At 33.2% G+C, this 21,209-nt stretch overlaps 4 protein-coding genes, 1 long non-coding RNA gene and 1 pseudogene across 5 annotated transcripts in view; 1 reads left to right on the top strand and 5 right to left on the bottom strand.

The window, feature by feature from the left end:
• LOC104728752 lies at positions 3,404–4,469 on the bottom strand (annotated as a pseudogene).
• LOC104725513 lies at positions 5,439–6,637 on the bottom strand. The gene is made up of 2 exons (XM_010444181.2): positions 6,378–6,637; positions 5,439–6,003 (listed from the first exon to the last, which is right to left on the bottom strand). Exons 1-2 carry the CDS (start codon positions 6,561–6,563, stop codon positions 5,626–5,628), a joined length of 564 nt encoding a protein of 187 aa, XP_010442483.1. The 5' UTR covers positions 6,564–6,637; the 3' UTR covers positions 5,439–5,625.
• LOC104725512 lies at positions 6,873–8,773 on the bottom strand. Its single transcript, XR_757923.2, has 5 exons — positions 8,461–8,773; positions 8,212–8,374; positions 7,718–8,135; positions 7,450–7,577; positions 6,873–7,363 (listed from the first exon to the last, which is right to left on the bottom strand). It is a non-coding gene; the product is annotated as an uncharacterized LOC104725512 (long non-coding RNA).
• On the bottom strand, positions 10,164–11,978 carry LOC104725510 (probable protein S-acyltransferase 9). The gene is made up of 4 exons (XM_010444180.2): positions 11,712–11,978; positions 11,312–11,611; positions 11,001–11,234; positions 10,164–10,913 (listed from the first exon to the last, which is right to left on the bottom strand). Exons 1-4 carry the CDS (start codon positions 11,961–11,963, stop codon positions 10,425–10,427), a joined length of 1,275 nt encoding a protein of 424 aa, XP_010442482.1. The 5' UTR covers positions 11,964–11,978; the 3' UTR covers positions 10,164–10,424.
• LOC104725508 (transcription factor bHLH145) lies at positions 14,655–16,633 on the bottom strand. Its single transcript, XM_010444179.1, has 3 exons — positions 16,335–16,633; positions 16,091–16,224; positions 14,655–15,978 (listed from the first exon to the last, which is right to left on the bottom strand). Exon 3 carries the CDS (start codon positions 15,957–15,959, stop codon positions 15,012–15,014), a length of 948 nt encoding a protein of 315 aa, XP_010442481.1. The 5' UTR covers positions 15,960–15,978; positions 16,091–16,224; positions 16,335–16,633; the 3' UTR covers positions 14,655–15,011.
• Positions 20,410–21,209, top strand: part of LOC104725507 (serine/threonine-protein kinase HT1) — a 2,848-nt gene continuing 2,048 nt past the window's right edge. Inside the window, exon 1 of the mRNA XM_010444178.2 lies at positions 20,410–20,913. Within this exon, the coding sequence (XP_010442480.1) occupies positions 20,586–20,913 (328 nt within the window). The 5' untranslated portion in view covers positions 20,410–20,585. The remainder of the gene's footprint in view (positions 20,914–21,209) is intronic.

Below are 21,209 nucleotides of genomic sequence, written 5' to 3'. Positions count from 1 at the left end.
TGTGATTTCTGATCGTTAAAATTGATGTCTGATAAGTTACTAACTTGGATCTAAATTATATCTTATTAAAACTGACACATGTAACGATCTGGTGAGTTTTTAACTTTGATCTCTGATCGTTAAAACTAACACTTGTCATGATCTAGTGAGTTACTAACTTTGAAAACCAAGCTTTATATAATAAGATACAATTTAGATTTATAATTGCAATTGGAAATTTCTATATAATACTCTCACGCTCATAAACACAATAGCAGTTTATTAGCAATTTCCATAGTTAATTTCTAAATTCTACTTAACTGTTTCCGAAATAGTAGATTTGAAGATATTTTAAAAGATTTCATTTTCTCTTCAAATTTTATTCTACTCACTATAAAAAAACTCTACTATTAACCTCAAAACTCTATATATATAGTCTTCATTCACAGCACCTCCTAAATCACTAACTCGATTACATTTTATTGAAAGAATGAAAAATTTGAAGGCAAACAACTAATGTAGTTTTGAAAGAGATGTCTCAGAATTTTTGAGAAGTAAGAAGAATGACATGCAACATATTGTTCTTCTAATAAAGGTACGTACGTTTATTCTATATATAGTGGTGAAATTGTATATGTAAATAAGTAATGATTTGTTATGAAGCCCCTTTACATATCATATTATAACATGTTTATTTATAATTGTAGGTATCATATTGCCAAGTAAATGTTCTACAAGAGAACAAGTCAGAGCTTTTATTACCAACCAAACTACAATATTTTTGTTTAACTTTTTTTTAAAACTATATATGTTCTACGGATTACCAGTTTAATGATTAGAGTTCTTGATCCCATTATATTCTCTTATCACAAAATAAAACTCCCTAAAGTCTAAGCTATTTCATCAAGGGATACAAAGAACTATAAATAACTTTATATGAGTTGGTTTCTTACATTTGTCATCATAGCTTGATGACGAGTAATTAGCTACTTCCATTGATTGTCCTGTTCATTAAGCTTCACCTATAAAGCAAACGTTCAACTTAAGTACTTATCTCTTTACTGTATGTGAATAAAAAAGTTTATAATTAAAATTTTGATACTTGATGATAACTATTACTGTTTGGTAGTTACTAAATAGATATGTTTTATTCATTATAAATTCTAATATATACTTTTGGAGTTTACAATTACTACATTTTATTTTTAAAATACTAATAATTATATTTGTTTTAAATTTAACTCACATATATTCAGTTATGAGTTGTATCAAGTCTTACAATTATAAATATATTTACAAATATAAATGTATTGTATTCATAGATTATTTTAGTAAATCTGATTTCCATTATTTATAGATTTTACAAGGTCAAATCCAACCTATCTAAATTAAAAAAAAAAAAAAATACAACTCCTTATTGCAAATACACCAAAATATTTACTAACATTGTAACATCTGTATAAATAAAATAAACTCATTCATTTTAAAATATAAAATTATATATAAAAATAAATAAGTTATTATTTTGTGGTGTACCACGGATTAAATCCTAGTAAAATTAAAATATATATATATGTATATATATATATATATTGAATGTATTATGATTCGAACATTAAAAATTGACATTATTTGACCAACTCATAAAATTCTAAGCATCAAATAAAATGTATCATACAAATAATTCAATAATAGAATGCTATGATGTTTCTAGGTATACATTTTTTATTATATTTCTCATTTATAATTCACTACCATAAACATGTAAAATTAATTGTATTTGTTATACCAAAGTCACAAAATGTTTTTGAAAGAAAGCAGAATAATATTCTATCAATAAAAATTAAAGAGCACATTGATTGTTATTCTATTTAATTTTTCCTATCTCAAAAGTCGGGACTCGGGAACTTGACAATACTTGGGTTAACCCTTAGGGTTTATAATATATTCTATCAATAAATTTAGGGATGAACCTATGTATTCCCCCCCTTATAAAATAAATAATCAAAATGTGTATATATTATTGTAAAATAAAAAACTCAAACCGTTATTTCATAAACCCAAACCTATTTATAATTTCGTTTTAATTGTTAAATCTAAACGCTAAACACCTCATTTGTAAACTCAAACCGACATATAATTTTGTTTTAATTGTAAAATTTAAATCCTAACCATTTTATTTGTAAACCCAAATTGGCATATAATTTTGTTCAAATCAACTGGTGACAGCTTGTCCTGTGGGAAAGTTGTTAAAGGGTGGGGACCAGGGTTCGAGGAACGTCTGGCGCACCAATAACCTACTGGTGGATTTGGATGTCCACGGTAAGGGGTTAGGATCGATGCCCTGCAGGGCCAGCTTGGGATCCGTTGGGGCAGCTAGCAGTAGGCTAGTGGGGTTCGCGAGACGGGTTGTCATATAAAAATTGATTTTTATGTGACAACCCGTCCCGTGGACCCCACTAGCCTCACTGCTAGCCGCCCCAATGGACTCCAAGCTGGCCATGGCTAGTAGTGAGGCTAGTGGGGTCCGCGGGACGGGTTGTCACAAATCTAAACCCTAACCACCTCATTTGTAAAATCAAACCTGACATATAATTTCGTTTTCATTGTAAAATCTAAACCCTAATCACCTCATTTGTAAACCAAAACCGACATATAATTTTGTTTTAATTGTAAATTCTAAACCCTAATTCTCATTTATAAACCCAACTCGGATATATAACTTCGTTTAACTGTAAAATCTAAATCAAGCCAATAGTTAACTTAACTTAAATAAAAATGTATACATAATTTGTTTTTTTATTTTTTTTTCATTTTTTAATTTAATTTTGATGTATTATTTAAAAAAATATTAGATATAAGATTTTGATTGGCTGAAAGATGAATGGGTGAATACAAAGTTCTCCTTTAAACCTAAGTATTTTTCTAGGGAACTCAAACCTATACTAGCACCTCTAGATGTAACATTATAAATTCACGTTTTTTTCTTTATATTTTCGCCGAACAAACAAGCTACACAAACTTAAAACAATCAACTATATATATAGCTTAACCTGTTTTTGTTATAAAAAAACTATATTTAGTGTTTAATTTCCTTTTAAGGGAGGTTAGTTTGTCATATAATTTGACAAATTAACGTGCTTTTTTAGTATATAAAGAACATCTCTTTTCATTTCAGATTTCGACAAGTAAACCAATTTGCCAAATCGGACGACCGTATGTAGTGGCGGAGGTAGCCATTATGTTTACAGAGATAATTTTTTCTCAAATGACTGAAATCTATTTCGGGAAAACAAAAATTATGGGGGTCAATAAGCACATTTTAACTATTTTTATAAGTTTTACTTCTAAAAATACAAGCACATTTTAACTATTTTATTATAAGTTTTACTTCGAAAAATACCAAGTAAATTTATGGGGGTCTTCACCAGCCAACAGCTACTGTGGCTCCAACGGCAATAGCAAGAAGCTTCTCCATCCGCAATGTCATCATCAGGATAGTCTTAGATGCCTTGTCAGTATTTTTACCTACCAAATTCTTCACTATCCTTGTACTGTCGGTACAAACCATGACGTCATAGTTTGCAGTATCTGGCGATTCCTTGAGTCCCAAGGCAGCGCTCTTGAGACGTGATAATGGTCGCAAAGGCATCTTGACTCGCCGCAAACTGCTTCTTCAATTTTTGGATTCTCCTTTGCCGCTTTTCGCAGACTTACGGGCATAAGACATGGTGAGGCTGAGCGTGGCCTCAGCCGCTTGGAACTACAGATTCGAATAATATACTGATTGAGATTGATACATGGACATACTTGCAATTACAAATTTTTAACAAGTGATAGATATATCGATTAGTTTTAAAATGATATGCGTTCAAAGTTTTGACGCAAAAGGCTTTGTTGGTGGTACGTCGGCATATGGCGTCGATGTATTTTGTGGCCGGCTGTTGATGTCTAGTTCGGTAAAAGGATGGTCGAAGTTTTCTTCTATTAATTGGTGTCGAAGCACAAAATACGGGTTACAATAAAACTTAGACGAGTTAGCAAATAATGAACGAGTTTAGAACGGACGAGTTAAAGTGGACGAGTCTTCGGGTCCCTTTCTTTAAACCTTTTACGGGTGAAAATAAGCCCTTTTTTGCGAACGTCGTGCGTCCGCTTTTATAGGGAACTGTGTCGGTTCGTCCATTACAAAGACCAAAATACCCCTTTCCTTCTTAAAAATTTATTTGGGCCTTCTCATGGGCTGGGCCTTTTATTAGGTTACAGGCCTACCCCTAACAGTAGGAGAGACTAAGAGAAATAGTAACACAACTGCAAGAGAACGGAGGCCAAAACAGTAGGAAGAAGAAGAAGCCATCCCTTCGTTAATATCTAGATTGTGGTAATGACTAATGTATCAACAATTGTTGTCTGGTTTATATAATACTTGCACGCATAATAGATACATTACACCTTTTGCCCATTTGCTTCAAGATTGGTCAATGTTTAAGATTTAGTTCACATTCACTTTCTCTTAGACTTTCTGGTTTTCTTTCATTCTCTATATAGAACTTCAAAATACAGATGGGTCACACTAATTGGTTAATCTTCTTATTATTATCTCCTTTTTCGGAGAATTTGGTGCATGACCATAAAATGACCTAATATTAGATCAATGGCATATGTAAGGTGGAGATGGACGATTGTACCCTTTTTGAAAAGAATTATTGACAAACACTACACATGACATAAAAAACACTGGCCACTTTATTTTTATAACTATGGATGCATGCACAAGAAGCCACTTGTTTTTTTTAACAAAAATTGTTTTATAGAGAAAGTTACAGGAAATTTTGACAAAATTCTGGCCTAAACTTATTTATCCCCCCAAACGGATTTGTGTGCTATCCCCTCAATTATTTTCAAGAGTTCATCATTTTCTTAGAGTTCATCATTATTAATTGCTTAGAAAGTTTATTTTATCAACCAAAAATTAATGTTCTGTTTTTTAATAGTTACTTTATTTTTCTATTTTATTTAGCTAAAAATTTTATCTTTTCAACTTTATCTCCTGCCTACAATACTGTATTTTGATATTTTATTATATATAATAAAGAACATTTTGCCTTTTGTATATATATATATATATATAATATATATATATAAAAAAAATAACTTGGCAACGTTCTTATATAGTTATATGTATGATATGTATATTACCCTCTGTTTAAATGATATTGGTTTAACTATATCCTGTAGTTATATATGTTTTTATACTGTTTTATATGACTTGGTAGATAATTTATGTCTTGATAAAACATTTCTATCCTCGATTAATCATTGAATTTGAAGGCAACATAATAAAATGAGGACACATAAAAAAAAAATTTAGGACACAAATAATAAACATTGTAAAGCGCTATACGTAAGAAATACGCAAAAAGGAAACGAATGCATGTATAAAAATAGGCCAACTACGGTATTAACGCTTGCATGTATAAATTTAATTGCTTAGACATTATCACATCAGTTTGAGATTATCCTAAGATTCAATTATCAGGGACATAATAGTTTCAGGTCCTTTGAAGCCATGCATGCTTTAATTTTTTAACAAAAGTCAATCAAAAAAACCGAAAAATAAAAACCCAACGTAACTTAGTTCAAACTTCAAGCACGACGATGTAAGTTCTCATCGTCATCGTCAACAGCATCGGTGGCTCCAGCAGCCAGATCAAGAAGCTTCTCCATCTGCAATGTCATCTCCATGAGCGTCTTTGAAGACGGGTCGGTGTTTTTTTCGACCAAACCCTTCACACGCATTATTTCATCGCCAGAAACCATGACGTCGTAGTTGGCAGTGTCTGGTGAATCAGTGAGTTCTAGTTTTGCACTCTTTAGAGACGCCAAAATACCAACATACGCGTCGTGGGACTCGTTGAACTGCGTCTTTAACGTAGCATCCATTTTGGCCGCCTCAGCTGCGAAAACAGCTGTCTTCTCGCAATGGGTTATTGCAAGACCGATTACGGCCTCCGCCAGTGGCAACTATAATTTTAAAAACATAAGTAATTGTTAGTTGTAGTGAGATTNCTGTTGTTTTAAAGGATATTGTAAAGTGTTTAACACAATTTCGTCATTGAGTTTGCTAATTGCTATGAACAAATAATGATATTTTAAAAGATGTTCAAGGGGATTGAATTCAAAAGAGTTGAAATGAATAAACAAGAGATAGATTTTATATTGTTATAAAATAAATTTTGTATGATCTTAATAATGATTACTTAATGGAAGTTTGTAATTTTTTTTTTGAAATGGCGTTACCACAGACGCATAAGCAAATAAACCATCAAAACCTATATAGAAAGTGTTTGAGTTTTAGAATTATGATTGAATAGGTTATGTGGTTAGATGGTTAGTACCAGGCCGGTGGCAGAAGAAGCAGGAGGATAGGTGGTTAATGTTTGGATGCAGAATGGTTTGTCTTTGACTCGTTGGCAATTGGCATCGATGTATTCTCTGTTGAGCAAGGCCGAAGCTGGGGCTAAGAGAAATTGTGAAAGAACTACCAAAGTAACGACGAATAAACAACCGGAATAAGAAGCCATTTCGTCAGTCACCGGAAAAAGGTTTTATTTCTCTCGACCTCTTAAGTATTGGGAATCAGATTTTTGGTTTTAGCTTTTGTTGGCTTGTGATTTTATCCCTTTTGTGTCATATATATAATAACATCGGCATCTATTTTAAGGATGTGTCAATTTTTACTCAAATTTTAGCTTTATTTTGTTTTCACTTTGGAAGATATATCTCTATAAATAGGTCGGTGTGGATGGTTTCTAAAACTTTGGTCAAGAGACTTTACAAATTGAGTCTTGTCGTCTTTCTTTATTTAGAATGAAAAACTGTGGTTCGTCTAATTTAAGGCAAATAAGTAAGAGTATCCTACAAGTCATTAAAAATCAATACGAAACGAAACACAAGTGTAGACTCCATGAATCCTTTATAAATTACAACAATGGAGCCAAAGCTCCTCTATCGACTATGTTACTTTCAATCGACGGAACCAGTGATGTCCTAGAGACCAAAATGTCGCCAAGAAATAGACCAGATCCATTACCTGGGATTTTGTTGTTGTGTCTTCTCATTATCCTATACACCCCAGTATGTCTCTAGAAACTTTCAAAGCCTTCTCGTAGATTTCATTGCTTTCGTGGTATTGCAGGTTCTCAATCTTTTCTCGCCCTTCCTCATCTTCAATCTGCTGAGAGTAATGGTTCACGTCTCCTATGTTTCTCTCTGCCTCTCCAACCTTCAAAATGTTTTCCAATCCATTCAGACAGATACTTGGATCTTGACATACCAGGAGATCACATATAAAGGTTCTATGCAGCCAAGCTCCACCAAGTATCTGAATCACACCAATGCAGATAGTGAATTGATAATCAATTAGAAAAGAAAACTACAAAAGAGAGAGAGAAGAGAAGGACGACATACTTGATTTGATCATGAGAAGCACCTGAGGCCATATTTGAAATTGCCCATACAGCTTCTTTCTTCATGTCCAATTCCGTATTTTGAGCCAGATTGACTAACCTTGGAATCAAATTTGCATCAATAACTGACTGTTATCACCAAGGGAAGAGAAACACAAATAGGAAACAATTAGTGATAGCAACAACAGAAAGGTAAAATTTCGTATATGTTATGCAACTACAACAATCAAAAACTGATGCACATGATAAAGCAACAAATAACTTCTCACCTGAATTTGTTCTCTTAAGTCTGCAGTGATTCTTGAAATCGTCAAGAAAGTGTATTCCTATATGTTTTTGTCATAGTTTTGAGTAAACAAGTGGGAAAGAAGGGGTAAAACACCACAGTTGATCACACACTGAAGAATAAGTTCAAAGAGGTTTATTCAGAGCACTTCGTTGTTTGGTTACAAAATCTAATCACAACATTGTAAACCAAGGAACATATAACAAAGCAAGCACTGAGTCCTCTCTACTAATAGGTGGTGTAGTGATATAAACATTCTATCAATTTGATAAACGATAACTCCAGAAGATTGGACAAAATAAATAAAATATTAATTACATACTTGGATCTGGTGACTATATTTACTAACAATAGTGCCAATGATATGCAGTACAGGAATAAGCACAGATTGGGAAGGGCGTCTGCAAAAGAAAAAAGTTTGTCAGCCTTGAGTATCCAAACATGTCACAAAAGGGTTAAATATATTCTGACACGTACTAATTAACTGGAGATCTTCAACTACTTTTGGGACAAAACCAGCCTCGGTCACACCCCGGATTCCATCTTCTGAACCATCACACAGAAACCGAATCACCGAGCAAACATTTCCCAAGACTTTCTCATCATATGAATAAAGATGTAGTTCTAGTGCATAATTCACCTGTTATTCAATGCATTCATATGTTAGAAGTAGTGGACGGATACAAACAGAGGAGAGAAAGAGATAAATAGATAAGTAAGAAAGACCTGTTCGAAGGTAAGCCAAGGCTTGCCACGATACAAGTGACACAAAGTCAGAGTGGCAACTCTGAGCGTCGAGAAGTGAAGTAGTATCTTTGGAAAGCTGATTCAACAGTGGCAAAATGCCCCACAGTTAAGAACATAGTTACGGTGTACTGAATGAGCAGAAACATTACCCAGTGCCCCTATAGCCTGCAAGAATAATGTCAAAACTCATATATGTGACAAAGCATAATTATATCGAACTATATACAAAGGTACAAATGCTTACCTGCTCACGGACATAATATCTATTTGAAGCAATATGATAAGCTTCACCGTGTGTACGTGCGTAAGAAGAAGTCACATGGGATTGGCACGTGTGAAGACAGTTGAGATATTATTTGGATAAGGGAGAAAATGATAATTTCGAGTGAAGAATAATATCTGCAACTAACTTGTTTGCAGAACGAGTATAAAGTCTTCTTTTATTCATCTTAGAACATTTATGTAATTTGTTGTATGACTTTCTCCTGCGTGAGGATTTGAGGAAGACGAACTAGAGAATATGATGCTCTAGGCGTGTTCTTGTACAACGTTTACAGAATCAATAAAGTTTTGTATCTTCATTCTATCACAATAAGCTTGACTAAGCTTGGAACAGCATTGTGAGAAACTACCAGATCCGGTTTAGTAACAGCAATGTTTGTTAAACCGCAAGCTGCCTGATACTAGAAAAGATCATTGAATACAATGGGAATCAATGATTACACTGATGATCATGAATATCAAATATTTGATTAGGGGAAATCTTCTAACATGAAGCATAGAGAAATCTTCCACGCCACGAAAGTGAACAAAACGACCTATAACTCCAGATCGTATTAGATGTTAGATGTTAAGTATCAAGAGGCCCTATTCCTGGCATTCGAGTTTTATGATAAATGACGAATCTTTGCAAGAAAAGTAAAAGAAAGTTTTACTCTTTAAGAGAAACTTGTTGATCTTGGCAGCGGATTCAAGCTGTCTTGAAGGATCACTTGAGAAAAACCCATCGAGGAAACACGTAACTTCTGAGAACATGGTGTTATGGATGAAGCTTGGGTTCTAGCGACGTCCACCTCTTCAAAACAGTTAACGAAACTTGAAGAGAAATCCTAGAAATCTCAACTGAGGAGTGAAAGAGGCAGAGAACTTTTGCAAACGAGCAGAGCAAGATTTTAAACAAACATTGTTAGCAGAAAACCGGTTTGGTGTGATTGAATTTGGATTTAAAGCCGGTTAAATCCAAATCAATTTAGTTTTGGGTTTAACTCCGGCTTAATGAAACCGCGGATCAGACGATATCCCCCAAATCGGAGTGAAATTAGGGTTCATGCGATATTCTAACCTTACAACCGCCAACGCCAATGATGGGTTTTGGTTGCACCACAATCATAAGCACAAGTCTTGTTATCAATAACACTAATTTTGTTCTGTTCGACGATCATCTCTCCAGCTCTTATTTTCATGATTCGAAAACAGAGATCAATAAAGGAATCAGAACCTGGTAATTAGCGGTTTTGAAAATCTCATGCCAAAAACCAAATTTGTTCCAAAGGAGTGTTGTTATTAGAGAGAAAGAGAGATTTTTAAAATGAAGGATGTCAAACATTTTAAAAAACCGCTATTTAAAGGCAATAGATTTTTAAAAAAGAAACGTGGTTCTGTCTATTTGAAGGCAATAGATAAGAGTAACCTAAAAGTCATTAGAAATTATCACTGCAAAACATTCAAACAAGTTGTAAAATTAAGCACTTAATTTTGACCTCTACCCAAACTTTTACACTAAGCTTATTCACAGATACCCCCACCATAGTGTGTTGTCCACAACTCCCAAACCAAACCAAACCAATAAAATAATGAAAAAAACATTGAAAACAATATAACTTAGTAAGAAAGAGTAAGAAAGCTCCAAAAGAATTACCCTGTTCACTTTTTACTACCATACTTCATCGTCCCTCCTCTGCAGCTGCATAGCTTCTACTTTCCCTGACTGAAGAAGACACATCAACTATATCTTCCTGTGCGTTGCTGCTTCTTGCTCCCCAGTTACCATGCCTAGCTTCTGATCGAATCGTCGGTGCTCTCTCACTAGACTCGACTCTCATAATGTCAATATCGATTTTCTGATGCCCTGAATCACTTCCATGTTCTACATTAGAACGTTGCTGTAGGTTCATAATATCTTCATCGATGTCTAGCTCATCTTCCACCTTCTGACGCCGTTCCTCCCTGTTTTCTTCATCTGCTTCTTCTGCTCGTTCCCATGTCGTAGCCAATCTAATATTCCTCGGTGATTCTTCTTTGACGAACGCTCTGAAGTCATTCCTCGACGGTTTACCTTTTGAGCAAAATATCTCAAAAAAATTGTTTGAACAGCCACGGTTATAAACGTTGATTCTATTGTCTGATCTGTACCGGAAATTCTCATAGGTCGTCTGTTAAAAATTGCAATGTGAAGGTATATCAGATGAGACACAACTTACTACTGAATGAATGAATACTCAGAGCAGATCAAAACTAACCTGGTTTGTGGTAATGAGGTACAAGTGAAAACCAGTAAGCCCTCCAACAAACCACAGAGATATAAAGCAATATATCATCAACAAAACCGCCCAGGGTGATTCTCTCATTGCCCTCCACACAGTGCCTTGATGGTTATCCATCATAACTTTGACGTATAAAGCAGACATCGAAAATAGGTAGATGCAGAGAAGAGTTGCAGAGGAAACAAACATAAAGAAGTACCTATAGTTTCTCTGCCCACAACACACACACAAATGTCAATATGTATCTGCATATCTTCCTAGTTTAATATGATTGTGAATAAGCTTACCACTCCAATGCATTGGCCAACCCAAGGGCAATGATGATCAAAACGCTCAACGCAGTTGTTGCAAATGGAACAATGGGAGCAACGAGGAGGCCGGTAAAGCATGCAGGTATCGCAATATTTAACTCTAACAGGAACACCATAAACCATGACTTCCTTGGTCCTAGGAATTTGAACAGTGGGTGTTTGTCTTCCATCACTTGATATAGTTGTATCATAGCATATCTCTTCCTCTGGCGGATGCATATTTCTTGGAACGATTCCAGGATCCCGCGCAGAAGTGATGAAGAGAAGGATCAGTACCTATCAAAAAAAATTTGTGATTTATAGCATAAATGAAGGAAGAACACACTAAACCAGCCCAAGTAACCAAATATCAAAAGGGCATTGGAGGAAGACTTACAAAGACAGTAAGGAGAACTCCTGCCACTAAGAAGGCATGTCCAGCGTTGTTTGGTAAGAGCTCTTGGCGAAGATGTGTTGCAACAAATACAGAGAAGAAACAAACTGGAGTAACAATGAGCAGTATGGTAAAAGGAAGAGACCAAACATCTGGCCCAAATATCAATCTCCCACCAAATAAAAACTTCTGCAAAAAGAGCAATAAATGGAGAATGTAGGTTTGATCATTGAGAAGAGAAAGCTTATCAATCATCAATGTCGTAAAAATGTGGGGTAACATTAGCCATAAAACCAAAGAGAATCTAACGAAATAAGACATTTAATCTCACTTAAGAGGCAATGATATAGCAAATGAGTTACATTATGTTACCAAAAGCTGATAAAAATATTTGAAATTAACAAAAGGCAATCAAAACATTAAAGCCACCAGGATCTCTCATAAGCTCTCTAACGTAATCTAATTAGAAAACTTAACATGCCTTAGTGAACTCATAAAAATGTGGCCTTTAATAAAAAACCTAAATAGATTTCTTGAAAAAAAAAAAAAAAAAANCGAACATTACGGTTTTGTTCCCTTTATCTAATTCTTTTTTAATTACGTCGTCATTACATTAGTACTGTTTTAACTTAACTTAAAATTGTCTTTATTCCCCCATGTTTTTTATTAAACTGATCCGCACCAGTTTTAGTCAGACCGCTCCGGACCAAGAATCGCCGCCGAATTCGCGTTGAACCGGTGTTTGGTCTGGTTTGGCTAGGTGGAAACCCAGATTAATTTGTAATTTGTAAACAATGAATATGGTTATTCAACATCCTCTCTTATTAATTGCGTTGCGTGTAGGTTTATTTGATATATTTTGATAAAAATTATATATGATTGATTATGGTAATAAAATATTATCTCATAAAAAAAATTAAAATTAGTACTAACGAAAAAAATTAAATTTCAGATACACTATTTTTAAAAATATAAAAATCAGTTATGTTATAAAATCAATCTGATAAAAAAATCATAAATTTAACTTGACGTCCAGGCGAGGCAAATCAAACTGATGACAAAACGATTTTATAATCATGAATTTAACTCGTTTTCATATTTAATTGATCGCTACCACCTTTGTTTTCGTGTTTTTTATTCAATGTTTCCTTATTCTTTATATTCTTTCTTGTCATTTTCATTGTCATATTTTGTATTAATTGTCATCTTAACCATTACTGTTTGGTTCTTCGTTATACTCTTTTTCTTCTTCTTCCTCGTCAACTTCTTCACATTCTTCCACTAAAAACCTTTTTTTTAGACTACCACACAACTTGTTAACCCATCAAACTCCAAGAACAAAATCATTTCTTTTCTCATAAAATTTGTAAAATTCATGATTACCAGCATAGTCAACAAATGCACTCAATTATTGACAATTTTATCCATATACTTATTTGGTTTTAGATCCACGCGTTTAGAAACTTCTCAAACCAAAATCCTTACTTGGTTTAATATTTTAAAAACATAATAAAATATACTAATAATTATTTATTTAATATGAATCATATGATATATAGAAATATGAGTACACTATAAGAACATAGTAATTATAAATAAATAATATCAATTATTTATATCATCAAATAATATCAACCATATCATATTATCAAATAACTGTAACCGTATATAACAGTAACCGCTTGAACCGTAACCGTTTTTAAACGTAACCAATTTACCGTTTGTTAAACGGTTCTGGTTAAGGTTATAAAAATTTATAACCATAACCGATGGTTAATAAACCTTAACCGTGACAACCGTAACTCTGGTCATGCCTATGTATAGCTAATAAAACATGTGTGTTTGTCGTCCATCTTTCTTCTTTAAATCTCAAAATTTGACTCAAACATCAAATTAAGGTCTTGCGATGTCAATCCTTCTTCCTTATACCCAAAAATAAAAATTAATGAAAGAATATCAACTCATCGCTAAAATCATACACAAAAATATGTTTTACGACTCATAAGAAATAAAAAGCACAAATATAAATAAATAAGATAATTTATGTTTTGCATCAATATTTATAATATTTTAAACTTTTAAAATTTAAAACTTATAATATTTAAAAACTTTTTAAAAGCTAAGAACTTTTAAAAGTTTCAATATTTATAATATTTAAACTTTTAAATTTTTTAAATATTATAATATATTTTTGAAACTATTTAAAGTTTTAATTTGATCAAATAAAAAACCAGATCAACCCAAATAAAACTTTTAAACTTGGACGTCTGATAAATCAAGCTTTCCTGCTCATTCGTTGTTGGAAGCATATTAATCTTATTTATACTGGTTCTGAACCATTGTCTAACAAATTTCTAGCCGATGTGGGATATTGTGTTTAGTTCTTTGATTTCCATAAATTTAAAATTTTCCTTTTTCTAAAAAATTTTAGAAATTTAAAAAATGTTAATGAATGACATGTCAAATTATGATAGGTTGTTTAAAATAATTCTTAATATAGAAAATTCTGAAAATTGTATAAAATGTTAATACGTGATATGTCAAATTTCTATTGGTTGTTTGAAATCCTATATGGACGCTTTTAGGAGCTTATAACTTCTACTTTTATTTAGTATAGATTCGAAAGTACATTTTACAAAATAACCTTTTTTTGTAAATTTACATAATTAAACTCTTATCATTTAAATAAATATCAAAATTTTATGTTATTATTTGTAATATAATCATACTTTAAACTAGTATCCAAAAAACATACTTTAATTAATTTTTAAAAAAATAATATCCAAATTTTAAATATTCTAAATACTTTAAAATTGCTAAAAAAAAGTTTAAATTCTTGCAAATCATATTATAAGACGGGTTATAGACTTATAGTTTACATAGTTTTTACACAAAATACTTTAGTCTAAAAACGACAACTCTTGGAAAATAAAAACGACAACTTGATAAAACTAAAAATTAGGCATGGAACGACAACTATATTAAAATGGATAGAGTATAAACTTTCTAGACTCACCACCACTCTCATACGTTGAACAATAATAAATCCATATCAACAAAATAATATAGAAAAAAAAAAAGAAGCAATTAATATTACATGATACAACAAACAGCTAAACGACAATCCAAGCTTAATCATCAACACAATAGTCAATTTTCGTTCTTGCAACACCACGACAATGTTTGGTTTATCTTCCAACGAGCAGCAAGCTGATCCCTTTGTATCTTGACAAGAGTACCACTTGTTCAATATGTCTACTACTTTGTTTAGATAACAAAGTCTACTTGCCCATTGCTGTTTTCTTAGATATCCTGCAAACAAAGAGTCTCATGTCCTCGATTCTCGGCTTCCATCTTCAATGACTTGAGGTAATCAATAGCCCTATCGATGACTAAGATCGGGTCCACCAATTCCTCCCCGGGGACTATACTGCGCAAAAGGCTTACCGTCTCAAATATCTTCTCTTCTCCTATCTTGTTGATAGACAGCTTGGAACGTTTCAGAAAACTAATCCGTGTGTCTTCACAACTACCGCAGCTCGATTCATTGTCAAGCATTTTCTCACTCGAGGTTTCAAGAAAAGGTGCTGAGCTCTCGAGTATCTTTCTCTTTTTAGCATGTAATGATTGTTCATAGCTTTCAACATTGAATGTTTCTTCTTGGTCCCTATGGGCTGATGATACTAGAGTGCTTGGGCTTGTAACCTCATCTTCTTCAGAACAATAGTCACTCTCGTCTTCGGAATAAAGCAATGCATTTAGTTCTTCCGTGTCCTCCTTCAAATCCGGTTCGCTGTTTCCTTGCATTCCTTGACAAACAAACAAATCTTTGTTGGTTATTTTGAGTTCTTCCTTCATATCAGGACAGGCAGGTTGTTTCAGGGCCTCAAAAGATTTCCGGATATCCGAAGTTAGCAGCAGAGTTGTTTGGTCGCCTGACTGATGAAACACTAGAAACCTCTTCTGACTACATTGGCCTTCAGCTTTAGGAATAACACTATCTACGTTAAGAGGTACCTGCTTCATACATTGATTTTGAGGAGGCAAGAACTGCTGCTGAAGGTGGGATGACCAATTAACCCAACCATATGACCCGTTAAAATAGGATCCGCGAGTAGAAAACATGTCGGTGGTGTCGCCGCAGGTTTTAGATATTAAGTTCAAGTCTTGCTTCCCAAGTTGAGACAAAGCTATGGAAGACGATGAACTCAAACGCTGAGTAGGAAACCACAAACCACGTTCTTGTCCCATCCAACACTAAACAAATCAACTGTCCCAAAAAAAACAGAGGACATTAACTCAAACCAATCAGCTATCTAATCAAGAATGGGACGCCCAAAGAAAGAAACTTAAAGATAATGTGTGCCAAGTCTTCAACTTACCAATTAAAACGAATAAGCTTTGTTCCCCTTCCCTCGAGAACACAGCACGAACAGAAGACTTAGAATAACAATGACAGATATAGAAGAGAGCCACTCTACGTGACGGGCTTCAACAACTGACGAAAATATTCAGCCTGCAACAGCATCAAAGCCAAAACAGAATCAATAAAAAGAAGAAAAAAAAAATGTATTGCATTCAGAGACTGTTTGTAATAATTAACAAGAAACTGATTCAAACAAGAACCTGGCAATCTTGGAGAGGTTGAAAGCATGCAATGACTCTAACTACGATGTTTCCTGCGATACCGTGTTCGTGTTTGAGTGTCCGAAATCTTGTCTGTCCGGCTGATTGACAAACCATAACTACTTTCTCACCAACTGGTTCCTTCCGTTAATCTCCCAAAACAGAGTATCCAAAAAACACAAAGCAAGAAATAAGGCAAACGAAAAACTCAAATTATTTGGCGGATGAAGCAAGGCACTGTGAAGAAAAAAGACGACCCCATTACTCAAAAAAAAAAAACATATTCTGTGTCTGTAAGATCTCAGTAATGAATGGCGAAGAGAAGTGAGCGACGAGGAAGATTATATAATAATGAAAATAAATGACAAAACTGACCTTGTATATCATAATAACACGGATGCGTGCGTGCGTTTAAAGTGTAGGTGTAGTGATGCCACAGTGTTTACCAAATCCAATAAGCTTTGTAAATTTTTATTCGTTTTCAGTTTTTTTTTTGGTTTAAATGTTTTTTTTCTTTTTTCAAATGACACAACGTTAATCCCTTTTTTTTTTATTTTGACAACAACGTTAATCCTTACAAATTAAAATATGGTCAATCGACAAAATATACCAAAAGAATTCACACCATATATACATGCTTGTTAAAATCTCTATATAAAATCAATAAGTTTGCTAAAATCAACATATATAAACTGATTTTTCCTTAAAATATATACACTATCTCCTTAAATAAATGACTCAACATTAATATAGATAAATGACACAACATTAATACAGCATCTCCCTAAACAACATTAATATAGATCTCTAAAATATAATATTTTCTTCGTAACTTTTTTGAAGAAAAAGAAATACATTGAATTCTATCTCTTATTTTTGGTAACGTAATATTGTTCCACAAAAACAAATTTTGATATAAATTTGTTCACATGTCATAAACAAACATAATATACAACCTAAATTATTAATAATTAAAAAATATAGGCTCGCGGTTAAAATCTAACCTTTAGTAAAAATCATTTAATTAGATGTTTTAATCGTTCAATTTATTTCATTTTGAAGACTAACTATTTAGCATATGTAATTCAAAGAACGAGTTATCTAGCCATTTGTGGTCAAAGCATGTTTAAAATTATATAAAGACTCACTTTTGTCTTTGTTGCTTTGTTGGTTCCGTCCACGGTAAGAAAGAAACGGTGGTGAAAGATAGTATCCAATGTGAAAGAAGAGGAAGATCCAATCATTCATTCCTCAATACTCGTTTGCAATGGCTTGACCGTTCAAACCCCCAAATCATTTGTTCTTTCACTTTTTTTTAGTACCTTTTTGCACCCTCCATTTCCATCTTCTTTGGGTTTCACAATATGTTTTGTCTTCCCGTTTTGGTTGGTCTATTTTCATATGGATCTCCAAAAGTCTACCAAGGGGAAGAAATATAGCTATTGTACTTAGTAAAATAGGATGGATTTTGTAATGATGTGAGTTATTGGGAGTATTGAATAATTTACTATTGAGATCATCAACTCGATGTTTATTCACATATTACCAATTCACAATATTTTTTATTTTGAACAAAATAGGTAGATGTGTATTCACTATTCAGTATCAACCATCAGCCATACTACTGTATAAGCTAAGTCAATGACCTAATGCATGGTAGATTATTTATCATATAAAAATTTGGTGTCAAAATTATCTAAACTTATTAATCCTCAAAAGAAATAGACATGTTCTCCTTGTCAGAAAAATGGCACTTGCTACTAATAATTATACCCGAATTTGTTTTTATTTGATAAGAAAAGAAATCTTAAATTACATTGATAGGTGTAGACGACCCATGATTTAGTAACCTGAACCAAATCTCTCATGTACAGATAAGTGAGATCCTGTTGCCCACAATCATACAAGCACAGTGCCATTTTATATTGACCACGCTATTGTATTATAAGATTATACAGCAACCATTAGGATAATATAAGTAATCCGTATAGTATAAATTAGGATTAAAATTAAAAGTAGATACACTTAATCCCTTACTGACTTTAATGGTGTGCAGGGGCCCAAAACAAACCCTCCACCGTTTCTATATGTCTTTAAGCAATCATATCGCAGGTCCACCATTTTTTATCTTTGCCTTATTTTGCGTGGTTAAAGAAAATACTCACATAGTCACATACGCACGTATTTTAAAACTTGTACATTAAGGTCAAAACACATACAAATTACAAACATATTAGAAAACACAGAACTGACTTAATATCAAGATCATGTAATCACATGTTGGACATGAGTGCTTACAAGTTACACCATCTAGCTAGGCATCTATCTAGTTACATGGTCAGCCAGCACGGTCGTGCTTACACCATCTTCTACCTAAAGGCTATATGGTCATATATATATATTCATAATCCAAATCTCTATTAAAAAATAAATGTTACATAACAATAACATGACTTCAAGTCTTCAAGAATGAGTCATGACCTTTTTTTTTGTAATAGTTTTTTTAGAATATATTTAAATTTAATTTCCTTCTAAGTGAAGGAAGACACGCATGGGTGCTGAGCTGAAATTCTTCAACTCTTAGATAAAGCAATTAAGTGGGTTTATATAATTAAGTATACGATTCTAGAGTTGTAGTTGAGCCTCAACTGTTGAGGAGACGTACTGTTCAATTATTTCTTTTGAAATTATATATATATTCTAACCCATATTTTCGAACTTTTGTGTTGTTTAGACCTTTTAATTTTGTTATGGTTGATGTAACAAGGAACATGAGATATTAAGATACATAAAAGATGAAAAAAGAAGAAGAGCACCATGAGTTATATATGTGATGCTTTATTTGAAGAGGATAATACATATATAATATTGAACGATCAAGAAGAATAGTGAAGGTTTTGGTGGGGACAACAGACCATGGATTGGAGCCATTTGGTACGTGGATTCTCCAACAAAATCATCCACGCTTCAAGCAATTTAAAAGCAACCAATACATACACTTAACCACCACTCTAAAGTTCCATTCCTCGGTACTCAAGTCAATTCAGTTTTATAATGTATCCCATACGTATAACGGTATAAGTATATGTATAACTATAGAATATAGATACATGGTTCTATACGTATCAAAAATAAGAAAATATAGACATGGTTGGGTCCATTTTTCATTTTACTCCAAATAGAACAATACATAGTGGATTTCGGGACTTGGTCAAGTTCATAGCATCATGGAACACATACTGACTACTATAGCATGCCTAATCGTTTAAACATGCCAATACCGGTTTCTTCATGTTGATCAAATCAAGATTAGAACGATAGGCTTATGGATCTGCCTCTCGCGTACTACATGGATAACATAACTTAATACATAGGCTATCAAATGATACTGACTCATTATAGAAATGGATAGAGATATTTCCATCAAATAACAAAGTGTCAATACAAATGAGTAACCTTATCTAATTGATTCTAAAAGTGTCGATACAAATTAATGCATCGATTATATATAAACTGTCATAAATATATCCATCAATTGTAAAAGGGTCAATAAAATTGAGTAACCCATCATCTATCTAACTGATTCTAAAAGTGTCTATACATATTAATGAGTCGATTATAGAAACCGATATAAATAGAACCATCAAATTATATAGTAAATGATGCTATTATATCGATTATTAGAAATGATATAGATATTACGACATTTCAAACCGATGTACAGTAGATAGTTTGGGTTTGTTTTCACAAATGATGTACAACATATAGAGAGAATCGAAATTCACACTCAAATCTCCTCTTCGTTATGAACAAAGAATCCCACTAGAAATCAAAATGACCAATGTAAAGCTTTGATGGGCCGAACATTCAGAAAAATGGGCTGAACATTCTAACTTAATAATATCCTAGTCAAACAAATAAATAATGGTTGGTACACTTTAAATTAATAACAAGTAGATTTTTTTTCCATGTATTTTTATTTGGATATACACAACAAAATACTATTTTATTTGACGAAAATAAAAGAGGAAATAAATAAATGTAAATACAGATACATTTGCGTCGAGGCAAGACCATGTGCTCAATCACATGCGGGTCTTCTTTTCTTCTCTTTCTCTTCTTCCCTTTCCTTTTTCTTTTTTTTTTCTTTTTCTTTAATTTTATTTTCCTCTGCGTTTGATTATATCTGAGAAAAGACGAATCGGAACAAACAAGAACCAACAAAAAAAAGATTCAAAGGATCTTTTTAACATGAAGGAAGGCAAAGATGGGTTTGTTCGAGCAGATCAGATTGATCTGAAAAGCTTAGACGAGCAACTCGAGAGACACTTGAGCAGAGCTTTGACTTTAGAGAAGAACAAGAAGAGAGATGAAGAAGACTCAACCGCCGTAGCCATAGGTGGTGGCTCCGCTTATTCTTCCCCTGTCGCTGCTCTTAACGGCGGTGGATTTGTTGGGAAGAGGAAACAGAGACTTGAGTGGGAGATCGATCCTACTAAACTCATCATCAAGACTGTTCTTGCACGTGGCACATTTGGTACCGTTCATCGTGGTATCTACGATGGTCAAGATGTTGCCGGTTAGTCACTTCACCTACCCGTCGTTCTAGCTTCTCTTTAATTATCCTTTGCACTGTCATCAATTTTTTAGTGTGAAGTCTCCAACTTTAGCATTAGATTCTTCGATTGCTAGATTCTTACGGTTGATCAGACTAATTCTATTACTACATTTGTACTTCAATTGTCGGATCCGAACAGTTGTAGTTCTATGTTCGTGTCTTTTTTTTTCTTTTTTACCATGAAACTTAAAGTTTGGATTTTTATGATTGAAATTGTTGAGAGTTGAAGAGTGTTGTTTTAGTTTTTTTTTTTTTTT

The sequence above is a fragment of the Camelina sativa genome, chromosome 11 (genome assembly GCF_000633955.1).
Source record: "Camelina sativa cultivar DH55 chromosome 11, Cs, whole genome shotgun sequence".
Lineage (NCBI taxonomy): Eukaryota > Viridiplantae > Streptophyta > Magnoliopsida > Brassicales > Brassicaceae > Camelina > Camelina sativa.
Note: the sequence above shows the minus strand (reverse complement) of the source record. Positions and strands in the feature narration are given on the sequence as shown.